Source organism: Hemitrygon akajei, chromosome 1 (genome assembly GCF_048418815.1).
Source record: "Hemitrygon akajei chromosome 1, sHemAka1.3, whole genome shotgun sequence".
Classification (NCBI taxonomy): domain Eukaryota; kingdom Metazoa; phylum Chordata; class Chondrichthyes; order Myliobatiformes; family Dasyatidae; genus Hemitrygon; species Hemitrygon akajei.
In genome coordinates this window covers 139480680-139502441 of record NC_133124.1, presented here as the reverse complement: position 1 = coordinate 139502441, position 21762 = coordinate 139480680, and the positions used below count along the sequence as shown (strand labels likewise).

Below are 21762 nucleotides of genomic sequence, written 5' to 3'. Positions count from 1 at the left end.
ACATCTTGGAAGTGAACATTTTTTTGGACATTTACAGGCCAGTAGATCCAGGATGGCATCGGGTACTGGCTGGCCTTCCATCCAGTGCACCACCAACTGTTCAGCCTCCTCTTCGCTCTTCATCTTCCATCCTCTGCCAACAGGGCTTGGCACTTGTGGGTCCTTCTCCAAACAGCTTCTCCATATACCAGCATGGTAGTTGGCTCGCTGTGCATGTTTTGTTAAGCAGTCCTTGCATGGTGGGAGTTGATGACTTTCAATTTCACCTTTTTTGGCACAGAAAAGGTGATACCTGAGCTTGTTGACCTTGGTGGTCGATGTTTTGGGGGCATACAGGAGACATGTAAATGCCTCCAGTTTATTCATCAGTTCTGGGAAGAGGTCCCATTCCTGACCCAACTCTAGGAATGTGTCCTGAGTTTCCCTGTTGCTGGTCAGAAGTTTTAGGGCACTTGTCTTCCCTTTGCCTGCAAAGCGCTTACACTGTCATATCCTGTATATGCTTGCAACCCGATGAATGCCCTACAAATCTCCATGCCAACAGTGGCAGCAACCTTCCTGATGTCTACAAGCCTTGTACGGGTTCTAGTGCCACACTTCTGGAACAATGGGGCCTCAATCTTGTCACAAAATACTAAAGACATGATAAAGACATCTGTGTCTTCTAAGTAGATCACTACAGATTGGTATCCCTCTCTTGTGGCATGGGCAGCATGGAGAAGTAGGTGGCTATTTACTTCTTCTTGTTGACACTGAAGAGCCGACACTTCCTCACTGTCTTGAGATGTGAGTCTGTAACATTTGTCACTCACAGTTACGTACAGAATCTTCTCCTGTAGCTTTGCTCTGTACTCCGCCTTCCTCCATTCATGGACTACGAAGCTAATGAGACTATTTTTGTTACTGACTTTGGTCAGGAAGCCCCTCCACTGCCTCACCATCTGTGTGCCTGTGATACCTTACAACTCATGTTTGTTCACTGTGGCTTCAATAGCCTGGTCCGTAGGGATCTGACCCAGGGGGTTGTTACTTGACAGCTGCACTGCAGTTTCAATGCAAGCTACCACTGCTGCAATGTTATCACATATTTTCTAGCACTAGGGGTGTACACCTTGCCAAAAATCACTATAAGAATTATTCCCCCCAGGTGGTACTGGTGGCCCAAATTTGAGGTCCTGGCTTACAGATTATAGGTGATACATGTAGTCTGGAATTATATTTGTGTTCAGCTTCAAGCATTGTATCATAACCACTGAAGCTGTATGAGGAAGCAACACTTTCGAAAAAATTTACTGTCCTGTTTTATTATCTGGTGCTGAGGCATCTGTAACAGGTAGTGTGGTGAGGGTAAAGTAAGTATTTTTGTGTTTGTATTTTTCTGGTGCAGTGAAAACAAGAGTCCTTCTGCTGTGAGACTTCATGAAGTTCGTAGTTAATGTTCTGAATAAGACTGTCACTACTTTCCTGTCTTGATGGTGGGACAAGGAATACCCTGTGACTGTAATGATGGATGAAACCTATCAGATTTATTTATTTTGGGATAGTGTGTTTAATTAACCCACTCGCCCATACATCTTTGGAATGTAGGAGGAAACTGGAGCACCCGGTGAAAACCTGTAGAACATACAAACTCTTTGCAGACAGCTGTGGATCTGAAACTAGGTCGCTAGTTCTCAAACAGTGTTATGCTAACTGCTGTGCCACTGCACCATATAACATACCTCTGTGAATCTACACTATTTGCAACACCAATTGCTTTTAAGAAATTAGACAGGTAACAGTTCAAATACATGGCCCAAAGGAGAGCAACAGAACAGAATTGGCAAGTTCTATAATTTAAAGAAAGATAGTACAAATAGTTTTACCTAACATCCTACTTACTGTTCTCATTGCTTCTCTAAATTGTCGAGCCCGATCCTCAAGAAGAACCTCTAATTCTTTGACCTCTTCACGCACTGAATGGCGTAACTTCTGTAGCCATCTCACATCCTCTCTGTCAGAAGACAGTGATTAATTAAATAACCCTTGACTGATAGTCAAGCACAACATTTATTGATAAAAGAATGTATCAAATGAACTATCAATATTCATCCTGACAATGAACAGATACCTGGATATCCTCAAAGGGCTGGTGAATTTCAGACAGCTTTGGGTCAATCATATAATCAAGAATATCAAGTTCACTTGAAGATTATGAGTGAATTAATTGGGTTTCAGCCTTTGAAGTTTGTAAAGAGGATGGTAGCTAACTGCATTTAGTTTTACTGTAATTGGATTTGGTTTTGCTTCTCTGGGCTGCAAACTCAGTAAAATAAAACTTCACTAGTAAAAATGTCTATCTGATGAACGTCTAGATGTGTATACCTCCAATACCAGAAATTTGGTATGTTATCAAAGACTCAAGCAAACTTCTACAGATGTACTATGGAGAGCATTCAGACTGGTTGCACCTCTGCCTGGGATGGAGTTCAGATGCAGGATGGAAAGAGGCTGCAGAGTGTTATTGACTTCATCATGGGTACAATCCTCCACACCATCGAGGACATCTTGAAATGGTGATGTCTCAATAAGGTGCCATCCAGCATTAAGGACCATCACCATTCAGGTCATGCCCTCTTCTCATTACTACCATCAGGAAGGAGGAACAGGATCCTGAAAGACCCCCAGTCAGTATTTTAATAATAGCTTCTTCCCCTCTGCCATCAGATTTCTGGATGATCCATGAACCCATAAACACTACCTTGCTATCCCTCTTTTGTTTTTGTTACTTATTTACTTATTTGTTACTTATTTATTTATTGCAACTTATAGTATGTTTTTAAATGTTTTGCTGCCACAAAACTACAAATTTCATAATAATTCTGATTCTGAATTTGATTTAACAGCATAATTGTGAAATGGAGAATTCTTTAATTTTATCCAAGTGCTAAATGTGTGATGTGGTGGTTTATATATGTGATAGTCCACTGTCACATTTCCTTCAGAAGGGATGTAAATATGCATGTCCTATTAAGTATCATATAAAACATAAGCAACTGAGGACAAAAGCAATATGGACATGTTTCTGCCTCAATCTGAGCCAGTACTTATATTCACCAAAATTAATGAGCAGAATTATGTTTCCCAAAACAGCAATTAATCCCTTTGCATCAGATCACATAGATAAAGAGGTACTGTATATTGGGACACCAGAAATGTTGACTGTGGGCCACATTGGCTCCCAGCTGCCATTTTCTGACCCATGAACAATTTGTGAGATGCCACATGATGTGTGAAGACATCTTTGGAGTATTCCATAATTGTGCTCTGAAGCTTTCCATCACATCAACTCCCAATCTGTCAATGGTTATGATAACACTGTAAAAATTTTTACCATGCCAACCACAGGTACACCAGCACATAAATTTCACTGATTCAACAAAAACATTGCATTGTTAGTTAAAGTCATATTATTTCCTGGCTTATTACAATATTTATCAGGTTATTAAAATAATAATTAACACTGAACCCTAAACCATTTCACTGCATCACACATGCTTTCACTGAAGATAGTTGAAGATTCTTCTGGGAAGTACGGCTCATGTCTCAGGGAGAAACTGCTTGATGAATGGATTAAGACATTTTACAGCATGCACACCGGGAGAGACAAACTTTCAGGTCTGTGTTGCTCTCATGTATTCCCTCCCCCCAATTTCCATTCCTTTCTCCTGCTCTCCAGTGTGTGTTGTTTTCCCTTGCTCGCTCTCTCCCCATTCCTCTCTCCCTCCCCCTCTCCCTCTCTCTCCATGAATTTTTGCTCAGGGTTCAGGACATTCCGGACAAATTTTCTTGCTTCTTGTTGTGATAACTAGCAATGGAATGCCGTTTTTAATTCATGGAGATACACTCTAACACTACAAATGCATTTCAAACCATGGCAGTAGGGTAGTTCATATCAGTGACCAGATTTCATGAAGTTGCCCATCTTAGTAAATGGGAAACTTCTTGTTGTTCTAATAGACTCCCATTAAACATGGACTGGAAACGCTGTGTTGGAATCCAGACTTGTATCTCAGTCCAGCATTCAGAGGGTTCTACAATATTTTTAAAATCCCAACCTAGAGATGAGACAAATTTGGTAACTTACAGGTGGAAATAAAATACGACACCACTACTTCAAATCTGAATCCTGTCAGATGATTGTCCTCTGACTGATGTTGCATAGATTGGGGCTATTAAGATCATCTACAATATTCATGTGCCGTAAAAACACAAACATGCTATTAATACTCAGGAGGTTAGGTCACTTCTGTGGAAAGAGAAACAGAGCTGGCACTGCAGATCGTCAGATCTGGGAGTGAGACAAAAGAAGCTCGTTAAACTTAGAGCAACACACACAAAATGCTAGAGGAGCTCAGCAATTCAGGCAGCATCCACTGAATGGAATACACAGTTGACCTTTCATGCTGAGATGCTTCGTCAGGACTAATAAAGGGTCTAATCCCTAAACTTCGACCATTTATTCCCCTCCACAGATGCTGCCTGACATGCTGAGTTCCTCCAGAATCTCATGTGTGTTTCTATAAGCTTAACTTCCTTGCGTTTTGTTAAACATATATGTGTGTTTATTATTCACTACCAATTATTTCCCTGACTTTTTTTCCTGTTTTCATTTTTGTAATATCTATTGCAAGGAACCTAAAACAACAGCAATATGGCCTAAAATCTATTCCCTGAGTATGTTACATCAACTAGGCAATGAAGTACAGACAAGGCCAAACACCTGAGTAAACAATTTTACTGATGACACAGCAGTAGGGGTCTTATCATCTACAATGATGAGACAACCTATAGAGAGGAGATGCAACAGCTTGAGGACTGCTACCAGGAAAATAATCTCTTTCTCAATGTCATAGAGTCATAGAACACTACAGCATAGAAATAGGCCCTTCAGTTCACCTAGACCATGCCGAATTATTAATCTGCCTAGTCCCATCAATCAACACCCAGCTCATAGCCCTCCATACCCATCCCATCCATGTATCTATCCAATTTATCTTAAATGTTGAAATCAAACCTATTTACTCTACTACTGGCAGCTGGTTAAACACTCTCACTACATCTGAGTGAAAAAAATTCCCCCCTCATGTTCCCCTTAAATATTTCACCTTTCACACTTAACCCATGATTCTTAGTTCTAGTCTCACTCAACCTCAGTGGAAAAAGTTTACTTGCATTTACCCTATCTAGACTCTTCATAATTTGGTCGGCTGTATCAAATCTCCCCTCATTCTTCTGCGCTCCAGGGAATAAAGTTCTAACCTTTTCAACTTTTCCATATAATTTACATCCCAAAGTTCTGGCAACACCCTTGTAAACTTTCTCTGCACTCTTTCAATTTGATTAACATCTTTTCTGTAGATAGGAGACCTAAACTGCACACAATACCCCAAATTAAGCTTCATCAATGTCTTATACAACTTCAACATAACATCTCAACTCCTTTACTCAGTACTTTAATTTATGAAGGCCAATGAAGGTAACTCTGACTGTGGGATGATTGTGGTGCCAGACAGGGTGGTTTGAGTATTTCGGAAACCACTGATCTCCTGGGATTTTCATGCACAACAGTCTATAGATTTTACAGAGAACAGTGCAAGAAACAAATAAAAAATCCAGTGAGTAGCAGTTCTGTGGAAGAAAATGCCTTGTTGATGAGAGAGATCAGAGAAGAAAGGCCAGACTGGTTCAAGCTGCCAAGAAGGTGAGAGTAACTCAATAAAACATGTGTTACAACAGTGGCGTGTAGAAGATCATCTTTGAATGCTCTTTGAATGGGGCGGCATGGTAGTGTAATGGCTACCAAAGCATAGGTGCCCTGTATTCAATTCCAACTGCTGCCTGTAAGGAGCTTGTACATTCTCCCCATAACTGCGTGGGTTTCCTTCAGGTGCTCTGGTTTCCTCCCACAGACCAAAGGCATGACGGTTGGGATGTTAGTTGGTCATTGTGAACTTCCCCACGAGTCGACTGGGATGAAATCGGGGATTGTTGGGCAGTGTGGCTTGGTGGGCCAGAAGGGTCTATGTATCTCAATAAATAAACAAACAAATAAATATGTAATTGCATTACATCACTGTCAGATTTATACACAATACTATTGTTCTTACTTCACAATTAAATGTTTTACCAAACAATTGAGATATCCTTAATAATCCAACTCTTCCTCTGTAAAACTGCTCATACCTTTCTTCTTCAGTTAAAGCACTGTCGACTGAAGCCTGCTCTTCAATGATGTCCTGTTCTATGTCCCCCAATGTATTCTGAAAACTCTGCAGACATTGCTTCATGGTATCAATCTCCTGTATAGCCTGCAGGGAATTTCACAGGACATTCAATTAGTTTTATGAACTGTGATTGAAAATAAATAAAACTACAGATGCTGAGGACTGAAATAAAAACAAAAAGCACTGCAAAAACTTGGCAGGATCTGTGCAGAGAGAAAGAGTTTCTATGTCACATCCAAACATACTGTTGTACTTAGCCATGCTTCAGAATCATTGAATGGTGAATGTACAATTTGGATCCTTGATCCTTGGAACTGAAGTAACCTTTAGAAAGGTGAGGAATGCCAACCCTCAGTGGCAGCACACCATCTCACTCCTGTGACACGTACAATTTTACTTGGTTAAATTTCCTTTTCTTCTGCTAGTCAGGATCCTATCAAATCTGATATGGTGTAGCATCAGGTACAACACTTTAAAGGGAAATTGCATTCAGTTCAGTGTAAGGTTGTCTTTTTGATATCGTCTATGGGATGAATTCAACACATCAGCATTGGCCAGGCTGAGCATTATATGCTGGGAGCTCATAGAACACAGATAAGGCACTTGGGCCCAAAAAGTTTACCAATTTTGTCCCAATTTTCTGTGTTCAGCCTATAGCCCTCTCAGAACTGATTTTCCATGTAGCTTGGAAAATATGAGAGGTGACCTGATAAAGGTGTATAAAATGATGAGAGGCATTGATCGTGTGGATAGTTAAAGGCTATTTTCCCAGGGCTGAAATGGTTGCCACAAGAGGACACAGGTTTAAGGTGCTGGGGAGTAGGTACAGAGGAGATGTCAGGGGTAAGTATTTTACTCAGAGAGTGGTGAGTGTGTGGAATGGGCTGCCGGCAACAGTGGTGGAGGCAGATATGATAGGGTTTTTAAAGAGGCTTTTAGATAGGTACATGGAGCTTAGTAAAATAGAGGATTATAGGTAAGCCTTGTTATTTCTGAGGTAGGTACATGTTTGACACAACTTTGTGGGCTGAAGGGCCTGTATTGTGCTGTAGGTTTTCTATGTTTCTACCTACGCAAGTGCTTCTTAATTTACGCTATTGTACTGGCCTCAATCACTTTCCCTGGTAGCTCATTCCATGTACTTAACTATCACTGCATGAAAAAGTTACCCCTCAAGTTAGTTTTAATTCTTTTTCCTCTCACCCTAAATCTGTGCTTTCCTACCCTGAGGAAAAGATTGTTACCATCCACCTTATTTCTGCCCCTCATGATTTTATAAACCTCTTATAAGGTCGCCCCTCATTATCCAGCACTGGCGGAGACAGACAATGGGTTCCAACAACCAGTGCTGGACCCAAGCCATGGGTCTCAACAACTAGTGATGGACCCAGTTCATGGGTTCCAACAATTGGTGATGGACCCAGGCCATGGGCTCCAGCAATCACAGGCGTGCCCAGGCCATGGGTTCCAACAACTACAGGTGGGCCCAGGCCATGGGTTCCAACAACTACAGGCGTGCCCAGGTCATGGGCTCCAACAAATAGTGATGGGCCCAAGCCATGGGTTCCAACAAATAGTGATGGGCCCAAACCATGGGTTCCAACAACTACAGATGGGCCCAAGCCATGGGTTCCAACAAATAGTGATGGGCCCAAACCATGGGTTCCAACAACAACAGATGGGCCCAAGCCATGGGCTCCAACAAATAGTGATGGGCCCAAACCATGGGTTCCAACAAATAGTGATGGGCCCAAACCATGGGTTCCAACAACTACAGATGGGCCCAAGCCATGGGTTCCAACAACTACAGGCGTGCCCAGGTCATGGGCTCCAACAAATAGTGATGGGCCCAAACCATGGGTTCCAACAACAACAGATGGGCCCAAGCCATGGGCTCCAACAAATAGTGATGGGCCCAAACCATGGGTTCCAACAAATAGTGATGGGCCCAAACCATGGGTTCCAACAACTACAGATGGGCCCAAGCCATGGGTTCCAACAACTACAGGCGTGCCCAGGTCATGGGCTCCAACAAATAGTGATGGGCCCAAGCCATGGGTTCCAACAACTACAGATGGGCCCAAGCCATGGGTTCCAACAAATAGTGATGGGCCCAAACCATGGGTTCCAACAACTACAGGCGTGCCCAGGTCATGGGCTCCAACAAATAGTGATGGGCCCAAACCATGGGTTCCAACAACTACAGATGGGCCCAAGCCATGGGTTCCAACAAATAGTGACGGGCCCAAACCATGGGTTCCAACAACTACAGATGGGCCCAAGCCATGGGCTCCAACAAATAGTGATGGGCCCAAGCCATGGGTTCCAACAAATAGTGATGGGCCCAAACCATGGGTTCCAACAACTACAGATGGACCCAGACCATGGGTTCCAACAACTACAGGCGTGCCCAGGTCATGGGCTCCAACAAATAGTGATGGGCCCAAGCCATGGGTTCCAACAACTACAGATGGGCCCAAGCCATGGGTTCCAACAACTACAGGCGTGCCCAGGTCATGGGCTCCAACAAATAGTGATGGGCCCAAACCATGGGTTCCAACAACTACAGATGGACCCAGGCCATAAGTTCCAACAACTACAGATGGGCCCAGACCATGGGTTCCAACAACCAGTGATGGACCCAGACCATGGATTCCACCAACTACAGATGGGCCCATCCCATGGGTTTCAGCAAATAGTGATTGACCCAGGCCATGGGTTCCAACAACCAGTGATTGACCCAGGCCATGGGTTCCAACAACCAGTGATTGACCCAGGCCATGGGTTCCAACAACTACAGATGGATCCAGGCCATGGGTTCCTACAAGGCTCCATGGCTACATAGAAAGCTAAGGAAGTTCAGGATTACATTGAATACCACCTTGTGAAGGTCTGTGGTCAAGCAAAAGTTGGCTAAAACAAAATGAATAAAAAATAAATACGGTATATGAAAACAAACTGTATGTATTTCTATAAGTTATTAAAAGGAAGGTGGAAGCTGTATAAATGTGTGTTGCTCCGAAGATGTCACAGGGGAATTAATAAAGGGAAATACGTGAACAGCAGGAACTTTGAAAAAATATTTTTATTTGATTTCACAGTAGAAGATATAAAATGTATTCCAATAACAATGGAATATCAGGGGCAAAAGAAAAAAAAAGGAATTTCAAACAATCATTACATTGCAAATCCCCTCAGGCATGTATTTACCATCTGGTAGAGTTTTTTGACAGATCACCTCCAGGCAAAAATAAAACAATAAAACATCTCCTGCCATATCTTCTGAAGTACATGTAAATACCCCCTGCCCTTACTGAATGTAGATGGCCTTTAATGAATGATGTTAATAGCTCTCTTCTTGTTACTTGCCTTAATGAGCACAAGCACGTAGGAGCTTATGGACACGTTGCAGGTGACAAGAATAGGACTTTGCTGCTTGAAGGAAAAGCAGATGAGTATAGACTGTGAGTAGAGAATGGGATTTCCAGGTAAAGCATTAATAGTGCAGGCAGGTAGACATATTAGTGAATACAAGAGGTCTCAGTCATTATATATGGACAAGAAATGAAAGGAGATCTTCCTGAGAGTTCATAATATTTTCAAGTTATTGGGACAGGACAGAGAACAGAAAAAGATGGCTTTATACAGAAAAATGAGGGTGATATATTGTTTCCAATGGACCCTGAAACACGGACACTGGTGAATCTACAAATGCCATGACCAAGAAAGTCCTACAAAGTTCTGTAGGACTATTTTAATGTACAAACGTGTAGTACTTTCAGAGAGTTTTGAGAGTTATAAGATCAGCACATGCAGCCGAAGACCAGATAATATGGATCAAAGCATATGGGATCTAAGGATAAAGGTTAAACAATAAAATCTCTGACTTTCCTTAGATTGAGGATCCTTTAATTGTGCCGGCCGGCAAATGAAAGAAGTGAATCAAAGCTACTTGACTCTCTGGACCAACTATTTGAAGGATGAACTGTATCGGATTAGTTGCAAGAATATGGCAAATGTGAATGTGGACAATTGAAACCCTCATCACTAGCTTGGCCACCTTTAGATTTCACTATGCTCTTTGGGAGGTTAAATAAGGACAGAATATAGACAGTGAATAACAGTAAATGTGTGGAACAAGGAAGGTGGCAACAGGTAGACAGGGTGGTGAGAAAAAAGCACATGCCATGCTTGCCTTCACTGGCTGAGACACTGAAGAGCTGCACAGAACATCATTGGCCAGGCTGAACTTGGGATACTGTGTGCAGTCTTCATCACCACACAACAGGAAAGATGTGATTCTGTTGGGAAGTAACATGAACATACAATACTGAGAGGACTGAATAAGGTTAAACACACAAAGTTGTCTCCCAAGGTACGGATGTCTAAAACTGGAATCCATATACTTAAGGTGAAAATGAAGGGTTTCTGAGGGGCAAATCTTTAACATAAAGCAAAGCTGGTCTCTGGACCAAGCAGCCAGAGGGAGTTGTAGAGGAAAGGATGGTAAGAACAACAAAGAGGAATCTGGATGGCTACTTGGATGAGCAAGACAGGGAGAGATGGCGGATTAATGCTGGCATGTAGGGTTGGTGTTTATAAGGATGACAGTCAGCATAGAAGTGATGGGCCAAAGGGAGTTTACCTGTGCTGTACAACTCTATAACCCTAAACAGAAAAACAACTGGGGAATCATTGTTTTTACATGGAGAGCCATTATGATGTACAATGGTCTATATTATGCTCATAATGTTCATTATGATGTAGAAGGCTCTGTTTCCTGAAAAAGTAAAAGGAAATTCCATAAATTCTTTCAAAAGTAATTTAAAAAGAAAAAAAAAATTAGAGAGCTTTTCTTCTTTTTCTGCACGATTTTTTTAAAATTGAGATTTACAGCTCGGTTACAGGCCCTTCCAGCCCAATGAGCCTGTGTCACCCAATTACACCCATGTGACTAACTAACCAACTAATGCATACATCCTTGGAACATGGAGGGAACTGGAGCACCCAGAGGAAACCCACATGGTCAATTGGAGAACATACAGACAGTGGCAGATTTGAACCTGGGTCACTGGTGTTGCAATAACATTAACTATCCACTATGCTAGCAGGCTGCCCTCTTTCTTTGCTATCCTCCTTTCTATAAATTTGGTTCTTAAGGGCTCTATTAAACATCATCTAGCATATATTACCCAGATTCTGTGATCTCCCTTTATTGCCTTCTGCCGAACCTGAAAGAAGCTGTAGTCTACTCTTTAGTTAGCCACACATTTCCCTCGGTTCAATGAAAGGTCAACCTGGGTTGATAGTAGCCTCCATAACATTCAAAAAATGGTGATGATAGAAACTGAAAGGACTATCTGGTCCATGTGTGTATGTTACTGCTGGACACCTGCAAAGAGCAGCACTCACTGTGCTAGTCAGGAGCATCTCCATGTGGTGTGACAGCTGCACTTGTTCAGCCCTCACAAGCAGCCCCCCTACACTGAGTCGAGGTAAATAGCGCCAGCAGAACACAAGGATTTGAGCTATGTTTCCAGCACAGCAGTGGGCAGAAACATAAAGGGAAGGATTTTGTGCCAACTACACCAAATCCCTGAAAGTCCTGTACTCCAGACTGTCGAAGAAGTCAGAAAGAAATGTATTCACTGCAATGAAATTCAAGTTCATTTTCAACAGCAAAAGAACTTGTATTAAAACATCATTACCCCCCTAGTAATTTTGGAAGTGTAACAGAAATGAATTTAAAGGATAGATAAGACTTAGGGAACATCTGGCATCTGCTTGGAATGTAAGCACTTTGTCATCAAGCAACATCAGCTCAATACAAAATGACGATCAATTTGCAAATGATTGACAATAAAGGACAGAATATACAATTTAAAGTAAGAAAAGAAAGTTCCTGGAAATGGAGCAGGTAGTCTGAGAAAAATCCATTCATTTCTACTGCCATTTAATTGCTGCAGAACTGAATGAATGATTGGGCATGGGAAGATGTGACTGGCACACACCTAAGATTAGCCTCTGTATGTCTTTCTCTGTCATTCCAATTAGTTATTTATTTATTGACATATAGCAAGGAAATAGGCCTCTCTGGCCCTTTGAACCACACGGCCCAGCATTCCCCAATTAAACCTAGCCTAATCACAGGACAATTTACAATGACCAATTAACCTACTAATTGGTACGTCTTTGGACGGTGGGAGGAAACCAGAGCACCCAGAGGAAACCCATGGGGAGAAAGTACAAACTCCTTACTGGCAGCAGTGGAAATTGAACCCAGGTCACCTGTACAGTAGAGTGCTGTGCTAACCACTATGCTACCATGCTGCCCCTCAGTAAATTGTACAGGCTTTAAACCTGAACGCCAACACACTTGGGGAAAATGTGTCCCTCCAGTGTGGGCATTACAAATCTGAAAAACCTGGGAACAGACATACAATGAATTAGTAGGAAGTGTCCATTTGTAGGTTTGTGTCTTCACAGGTAGAACAGCCAAAGTGCTTGTTACCATGCAACGCCAGAGTCTGGAGTTAAGGAACTGGAGAATAAGTAATGTTGACTTCATGATCATCAATTTTACCTGATTTACAGCAATCACTTCATCCAGCCAGGGTATACTTACTGAAAGCAAGATTTGAAAATATTCAAATTGCTTTGCCCATTCCATCTGACATGGGAAGATCTGCTCAGAAATTCATTCATAATTCTATTTTTCTCTCAGGGCTATGCAATTAAAAAATACTTTTTTTCATTGTAAATCATCAAAAGTGACCATGCCCAGAGCATTTCAAAGATTCAAAGATTCAAAGTGCATTTATTATCAAAGAATGATAATAAATTATACAACCTTGAGATTTGTTTGCTTAACTGTCACCAAGCATGAATCCAAAACAACCTATTTAAAAATAATAAAACCAACCTCCAGCGCCCACAGAGAAAAAGAAACAAAACAAATCACGCAAACAGAAGAACCGAGCAACAACAACAGCATTCTGAACCAAATTGTGTCTCTAGATCCAAATTCCCAGAGCAGCCCAGAGTAGGCCCAAAGCCTCAGTATGCAGTACATCATATTAGCAGGGCAGGTCACTGCGAAGTTCACAGATACAAAGCACAGCAGCCGGGAGCAGTCTCATAGCCTTGGCATCGCGGAAAGAGGATCCCCAGACTATCTGGGCTGGCTTTCAAGTTGTCTGAAACTTGCAGTAGAAACTGGTCCCCGCCATGATGAATCATTCTGGGCCCAGAGACATAGATTTCAGTGCTGGTGAAGCTGTTTGTGACTTCTCCTAATCAACTCGGTGCTTAGGATGATCCACCTGGGTTAGTTGGATGGGCATCAGAGTGCCTCTATCCTATCTTCTCCCCTCCAAATAGACCACTCCAACCAGCACAGCCCCAACTCCAAGTGCGTTCATATTGTAGCGCAGCACCAGGGCACAGCTTGTGATGTGCTTTGCCCTCACTCGCCTCTTCATTGTTTGGGGTGATAGTTCACCACAATTTACTTCAAAAAAGGTGTTATTAATAATGTTCTTAATCAAATTCTTTTGCTTTCAAACCACCAGTAAGCCATAATATGTCTTCAGTAGTGCTATCTTAAACTGGAAGTACCATTTTGAATAAGTTGAAATATGAACAGGGACTTTTGGCAATGAATACATTTGTACCAAAGTGCTATTTTCTTTTGAGTCGTTATGGAGAAAGTTAGAAAATTATCTTGGCCAGCACCATCATTGGTCATTTTAAAGACAATGAGGACTGAATAGCATTATGATCCTTTAATAATCCTCTCAGATAAGTTCCATATTTTTCCCTCATACCCATAGTGTATTTCCTTTCTCCATCACAGATACTGAAGCAACCATACTCTTTCCTAACCCATGATTTCCCCCAGTCTCTGAGAGTATTGATAATGGCGGGGGTCACTAATCTTGAAAAGACACTGCTCAGAAGAAGGCAATGGAAAACCACTTCTGTAGAAAAATTAGCCGTATACAATTATGGTCACAGATTAGCAAAGGACCTGCACGGTAGTGTAATAGTTAGCACAATGCTTTATGGTACTAACAACCTGGGTTCATTTCCCGCTGCTACCTATAAAGAGTTTGTACGTTCTCCCCAAGACCACGTGGGTTTCCTCCAGGTGATCCAATTTCCTCCCACAGTCCAACGTCCTACCGGTTGGTAGGTTAATTGGTAATTGTAAATTGTCCTGCGGTTAGGCAAGGGTTAATTCAGAGGTTGCTGAGTGGTGCAGCTTGGAAGGGCCTGTTCTCCACTGCATCCCAATAGATAAATAGGTAGATAAGATCATGATCGCATGTCAATACAACATGGCACATAATGATGATAATGTAATATACAAAATGGAACAAAGAAACAAGCTGACGAGGAGCACAATAGATCAGGTAGCATCCGTAAAGAGAAATGGACGGTCAACAGTTCAGGTCCCTTATCTGGACTGAAAACAACTGGAGACAGACAGCTAGCTGCAACAATTTTAATTTCATTCCAGCTGAAGGTCAATGTAGTACAGAACATGTACAGGCCTTTTGCCCACAGTGCTGCAAACTAATGCTGCCTGATTGCATCTTGGTTCCTGTAGACCAATTCGGACAAGAATCCATTTCCATACTCTATCCCTCTATATCTACAACTGATCTCTTCTGCCTGCACATGGCCCAGTTCCCTCCATTGTTTGCTTATTCATGCGCCTATCTAAGAGCCTCTATTGTTTCTGCCTCTGGCAGTGCACAATCAATGACCTCTTTATAGTATAAACCTGTACACCTGCTCATCAATGCAAATATCTAATCAGCCAATCATATGTCAGTAGCTCAATGAGTGAAAGCACGCACACATGGTCATGAGATTTACTTGTTGTTCAGACCAAATATCAGAATGAGGAAGGAATGAGATCTAAGTGACTTGGACCGTGGAATGATTGTGGATGCAGGATGAGATGGTCGGAGTATCTCAGAAACAGCAGACCTTGTGGGATATTCAAATGCAACAGTCTCTAGAGCTTACAGAGAATGGTGCAATCAGCAAAATACACCCAGACAGCAGCCGTTCTGTGCGTGAAAACTCCTTGTCAACAAGAGAGCTTTGAGGAGAATGGCCAGACTCGTTCAAGCTGACAGGAAGGCGACAGTAACTCAAGTAACCACGTATTACAACAGTGGTGTGCAGAAAAGTATCTCTGAATGGACACCACACAGAAGCTAGAAGTGGATGGGCTGCAGCAGCAGAAGACCAGCAACATGCACTCATTAGGTACAGGAGGGAGCATCCCCCCACTCCCGTGTGAAAAAACGTGCTTTGCACATCTCCTTTGAACTTTACCCCATTCAGCTTAAATGCATATCCTCTTGTACTAGACATTTTGATCCTGGGAAAAGGGTGCTAATTTTTTTAAATGTTGAAGGATGAAGAGTTATTAATGCCTGCAAAATGAACAAAAACTGACATTGATTTTCACGAAATCTAATGTGCACTGGAGAAGCCAATTCCACTTAAACCTGTTGCAAAGATGTTGCATCAGAGAATGCATGGTGGGATTGGTTCTTATCACTTCTGGATATTTCCCTTAATCATCACCAACACCTTGCCCACAAGGTCAATAAATAAAAGAAAAAGACAGAATCGTATGAAAATCATAGGATAGTTTTCTTTTAATTGTTGCATTCTTAACACTCACCGGAGATCCAGAGATCACTTTTGTAGTTTCTTGTAACTGCTGTAAGGTCTTGACCAGCTGTGCCTCTGAGGGTGAGATTGGTATCTTTGGCAGGCATTTTACATTGTCACCTTTGAACCATTCTGCTGAACAATGATGACGGTGACAGGAACATTGGCGGCAGCAATGAGTTGGAGTGTTAGCAGTTAGCTTCTGAGCATTCTGTTCAATAATATGTAGTCCAGTGTCCACTGAAACTGATTTTCTTATTTGCCTGCCAGTCTGGAAGTCAGGTACAAGTAGAAAGGGATTCCTAACTTGGTCATATTTATTTGGTTCAATTGTGAACTCCTCAGTGTTATCTTCAGTCTGCGCTGAAGCTTCCCTCATCTTGCCACATTCTTTAATTTCGGAGTTTTCAGAAGAATCTTCATCTGATTGACATAAAAGTGGAACTGGTTCTAAAGAGCAAACCTCTGTGACACTTCTTTGTTCCAATTTCTCTTGAGGACTTTCAGTGGTCACTGCTTTGCTTAAAGCAGCAGGGTCTTGTACATGAGGGCTGGATTCTTGCTGAGTTTCACTATAGTTCACATTTACTGCTTCACTGCATACAGGGTCATTATTCTGATTATGTACATCACTATTTTCCTTCTGGATTTGGTTATTTTCCCAGAATTTTTCATCAACAATAAAATCATCTTTTAAAGCTTCCATGGGAAAATTGTTTTGGTCGTCGTTCAATTCACTTTTCTCCCCTGTGACTTTATCAATACATGGAACCGCTATCCCCAGCGGATCTCCAAAGGTGTGAGGAAGGAAATCTGAAGTTTCCACGTTGATACTACTCTCTTCTTGTGAAACTTGTAATTCTGTGGATGCTTCTGAAAACTTTGCTTGATCACAGTCACCAGACACAGGGGCCTGGGTTTGCTCAGTAATGTTACACGTTGCTTGCCCCAGATCCTCGATCGGGACAGGCCATTGTTTCTTTTCTTGGAAGGGGTCTTGGCTATTAATCCTGTCACAACCAACACTTTTGAATGTATTCAGATTCTGAAAATGTTCAAACAGAAAATTGAGAAATCAAATGTTTATTTTTACTATAACAGAGAGTGAAAATCTTACAACAGACAGCCCCCTGCAGATTGGACAACTGAACTGAGCCTGGCATTTTTTTTGGTTTTGTTTTGGATATCCAAAACCTGCAGTTTTTATTATATTCAACAATCTAACTGTGTCAGTATGATCACTTAATAAGCACAGCTCAAAGGTATCTGGAGATTTTTCTACCAGTTAAAAAGGAGTGGTCTTTAGCTCCCACTGTCCAAAGCTGTGTAATACCAGAGAATTAACTTTGAACATTCTGGCATAGCAGTCTGGCAGCAGAACATTCACGCAAAATTCACATATAACTGAGGTCAAGATCAGTCATATATCTTAATTATAATTTTTTTCTTCACTGACGCTGACTAAGTTGCTGACTGTCTCCCCCATTTTCTGTTTTTTTGTAAGTCAAATTCAGGTGTAGCCTTCAGGTCAAGTGGGTATGGTCATGCATTCTGGAGACATTTCCAAATAGTATCTCATGTTATTTATCAATAGGTTAAAACATATGCATAGCAGTCTGGGAGCAGAGATTGAAGATGATGAGTTTTATTGCAATTGACTTTGAATCTCCTTTGCTAGAATGAAGCCATTATAGTATTGCTTACACAGGCAGTGGCAAAGGGCTGAAAAAGCAAACTTTATGTTTTTCATATATTTCACAATCTTTTTAACAACAATTAAAAAATTCCTGACATATCCTATATTTTTGTTTTATAAAACTTGGTTGCATGCAAGGCCAGATTTTTGCAGAAAGATTCAATGGTACCAGAAGTGACAAATTAGATGTGCAGTGTGCAAGAAAGTATGCCACAGCAACTTTGTAATACTTACAGGATCTCTACTCTTTCAAAAGGCAGAACAAGTGGAGGAAATAAATCAGTTGTGTGTTGGGTCATTTAACCTCATGGGCCGGAACACGAAGAGGGAAGACAATCGGAGAGACGGGTAATTGCATCAGGGTAAAGTATTGGTAACCACTGGTAGCCAAGATTTTGTGGATGGGCATCAAAGAGGAACCAATACAAAAGTGTAATCGTGGTCACCTACCTTCACCCTATTCTCAATATCAGACTGCAGATGCTGACATCTACTTAACTAGTTTTCCTTCAAAAGTCAAAGTAAATCAAACTAAGTTTATTATCGAAGTATATATATGCCACCATATACAACCCTGAGATTAATTTTTCTTTGGGTACACTCAGCAAATCTATAGAATAATGACTACAACAGGATCAACGAAAGATCAACCAGAGTGCAGAAGACAACAAGCTGTGCAAATGCAAATATAAATAAATAACAATAAGTAACGACAACATGAGATAACAAGATAAAGAGTCCTTAAAGAGAAATCACTGGTTGTGGGAACGTCTCAATGGATGGGCAAAGCAGTGTATTTATCCACTTTTATTCAAGAGCTTGATGATTGTGAGGTAGTAAGTGTTCTTGAACCTGGTGGTATGAGTCCTGAGGAACCTGTACCATCTACCTGATTGCAGCAATGAGAAGAGACCATGACCTGGATGGTGGGGATATCTGATGATGGATGTTGCCTTCCTACGACAACATTTCATGTTGATGTGCTCAATGGCTGGGAGGGCTTTATCTGTGATGTACTGGGCCGAATCCACTACCTTTTGGAGGATTTTCAGTTTAAAGGCATTGCCGTTCACATACCAGGCTGTGATGCAGCCAGTCAATACATTGTTCATTGCACATCTATAGAAGTTTGTCAAGTTTTAGATGTCATGCCTTTAAATAGCAATGGAAAAGAAATATATTCACTGCAAAAAAATCATGAGATGTTAAGATAAAATAAGGCTAGCGACAATTGCATTTGCATGAATGGGGAACTTCAACAGAGTGACTCAGGATCTGGCCGATTTAGGATGAAGTAGTATTCTAGAGGGAGGATGAGGTAACTGGTTTCAAGGGAAATCAAAGACAGCATCAAAGCAAAAGGGAGGCAATATATAACAAAGATTAGTGGGATGATAGAGGATTGGGAAGCTTTTAAAAACCAGTGGAAACAACTAAAAAAGCCATAAGGTGAGAAAAAATGAAATATGAAGGTAATTTAGCCAATAATATAAAAGAGGATACAATAAGTATTTTCAGTAATATGAAGAGTATAAGAGAGATGAGAGTGGATATTGGACAACCCGAAAATAGTGCTGAAGAGGTATAGTAATAGGGGACAAAGAAATGGGGAGGAAATTCATAAATATTTTGTGTCAGTCTTAATTGTGGAAAACACTAGCAAAATGTCAGAAATGTGTAAGTGTCAGGGGCAGAAGTGGATGTCATTGCTATTATGTCAGAAGTTCGAGAGAGATGGGGGCAGAAATGAGTGCAGTTGAAATTACTGAGGAAAAGGTACCGTAGATTCCGGATTTTAAGCCGCTACTTTTTTCCCACATTTTGAACAGCTTTGAACTTTGCGGCCTTTAATCCGGAGCGGCTAATACATGATTTTTTTCATGCCGCCTCGTAAACATTTTGCCTCATAACAGTAGACCAATAAAATTGATGAGTAGTTCACAGAGGTCCAATGAAATTGTACGATAAATCAAGCGCACTTTCACAATTAAATTATTGTAAATCAGTCATTTGTACTCACCCTCATCAACATGGAAAACACTCGAAGAAAAGCATTGTGCTGCCTTTATGGCAGTTATTTAGTTTATAATATTTTTGCTTAGTAATTCATTTTCTAGTTAAAGTTAGAAGAGTTTTAACTATATTTGTTTTCTGTACTACATCGCGGGATGCTATGACGTCACACCCGGTTTCGCGGTGTCTTGTGGGAAAAATGCCAGTTTGCGATAAACGGAAAGGAGGGGGGAGCGCATTACGCGAGCGGCTTTGGATCTGAGCGAACGCTGCTTTTAAGTTAAAGGCGATCAATAACTTTTCCTGGTAGGCTGCAGTATATATATTTTTTACCAGTCGTTAGGAGATATTGGAATGTTGTTCAGTAAAGAAGTATGCGCAACGTATATTTAAAAGTAGCCGCGTTACGGGCACGGTTTGAAAAAAAGCATTTGCAATATGTATTTGTTTTTGTTACCATATGGATTTAATTAAAAGTTAAAAAATCCTCACGTGTAATATCTTTCTGTGTAAATATCTCATATTACAACGTGGGACACCTGCGGCCGAAAATCCGGCGCGGCCTAAAATCCGGTGCGGCCTTTACAATTAAAAAATTGATTTTATTTCTAAAATTAGAGCCAGCGGCTTTTAATCAGGTGCGCTCTGTAGTCCGGAATCTACGGTACTTGGAAAGCTGGAAGTTCTGAAGGTAGAGAAGTCACCTGGATGCACCAGGGTTCTGAAAGAGGTTGCTGAAGAGATTTTGGAGGCATTAGTAATGATCTTTCTTAAAGATGAATAAATTCCCAAGGTGTGATGGGATCTATCTCAAGATACTAACAGAAGCAAAGGAGGAGAATACTGGATCTCTGATGCAGATTTTGACTAGCTTCAACGGACATTGGTGAGCTACTGGAAGATTGGAGGATAGGTAATGTTCTGTTATTCAGAAGAGCAGCAAGGATAAGTCAGGAAACTCTCGGTGAATGGTAGGGAAGTGGGAGGAGCAACTTCAGAGGGACAAAACTTAAAATCACTTGAAAAGCCGTAACTGATTGAGAGGAGTCAGTATGGTTTTGTGCAGGGGAGGTCATATCTTATAAAGTCAAATGAATCTGTATTGAGGAGGTAGCTAAGAAAATTGATGAAAGCAGCATAGTTGATGTACTTTACGTGGACTTCAGTAAGAGTTTTGACAAGATTCTGTATGTGAGACTGTTCCATAAGGTTAAGGCACAAAGACGCCGAGGTGTGCTAGCAAACTAGATCCAGAATTGATTTGGTGATAAGGAGTGAACAGTAGTGGTGAATGAATATTCCACTAAATGAGAGCCTGTGACATGCGGTGTACTGCAAGATCAGGGCCTGAGCTTTTGTTGTTTGTAAATAACTCAGATGAGAATGGAGGTGCAATGGTTACTAAGTTTGCTAATAAATAGAAAATATCTGGAAATAGAGATAATGAAAAAGTGTTTGAAGGGTACTGGGGGCATGGATCATCAGAAAATTTTGGTAGATTGCTGGTAGATGGAACTTGGCAAAGTCAAATTCGAGTAGGGCATCTACAGTACCTGGCAGGCATCTTCAGGGTATTGACACACAGAGGGACTTCAGGGTGCAAATTGTAAATATCCCAGAAGTGGCTACAGAGGTGGAAACTCCTATACACATGCCTTCATAATCTGAGGCATTGAGTATAGGAGTTGTTAAATCATGGTACAGCTGTACAAAACATAAGCTTGGCCACATTTGGAGTATGGAATATATTTCTGTCATCACATTACAGGAAGGATATAGTAGCAGTAGAGCAAGTGCAGAAAAAATTCACTAGGTCATTGACTCTAGTGAATGGCTGGAGTTATAAGGAGAGATTGGTAGGTAGGGTTTATTCTTACTGGAACAGGAGATTTATGAAAGTATGAAATTATTGGTAGTAAAAATCTCATTTCATTGGAAAGAGGAATCTGGAACTGGAGACACAGAAGGGAGAAATTTAAAGGAGATGTGAGAGGCAAGTTTTTGAGAAAGTGGTGGGAATCAGGAACAGAGCAGATGTGTGGAGGCAGATGCAATTACAATATTTAAAATGCATTTGGGCAAGCACATAGA

The 21762-nt window shown here is 41.2% G+C and overlaps 1 protein-coding gene across 6 annotated transcripts in view; it reads right to left on the bottom strand.

The window, feature by feature from the left end:
* itprid1 (ITPR interacting domain containing 1) overlaps nt 1-21762 on the bottom strand; it is a 141597-nt gene that overhangs the window by 30066 nt on the left and 89769 nt on the right. For all 6 annotated transcript variants that reach the window (XM_073052475.1, XM_073052465.1, XM_073052507.1 and 3 more), the window contains 3 exons: nt 15973-17007; nt 6226-6350; nt 1882-1993 (listed from right to left, as the gene is read on the bottom strand). In XM_073052475.1, coding sequence (XP_072908576.1) covers nt 1882-1993; nt 6226-6350; nt 15973-17007 — 1272 coding nt within the window. The remainder of the gene's footprint in view (nt 1-1881; nt 1994-6225; nt 6351-15972; nt 17008-21762) is intronic.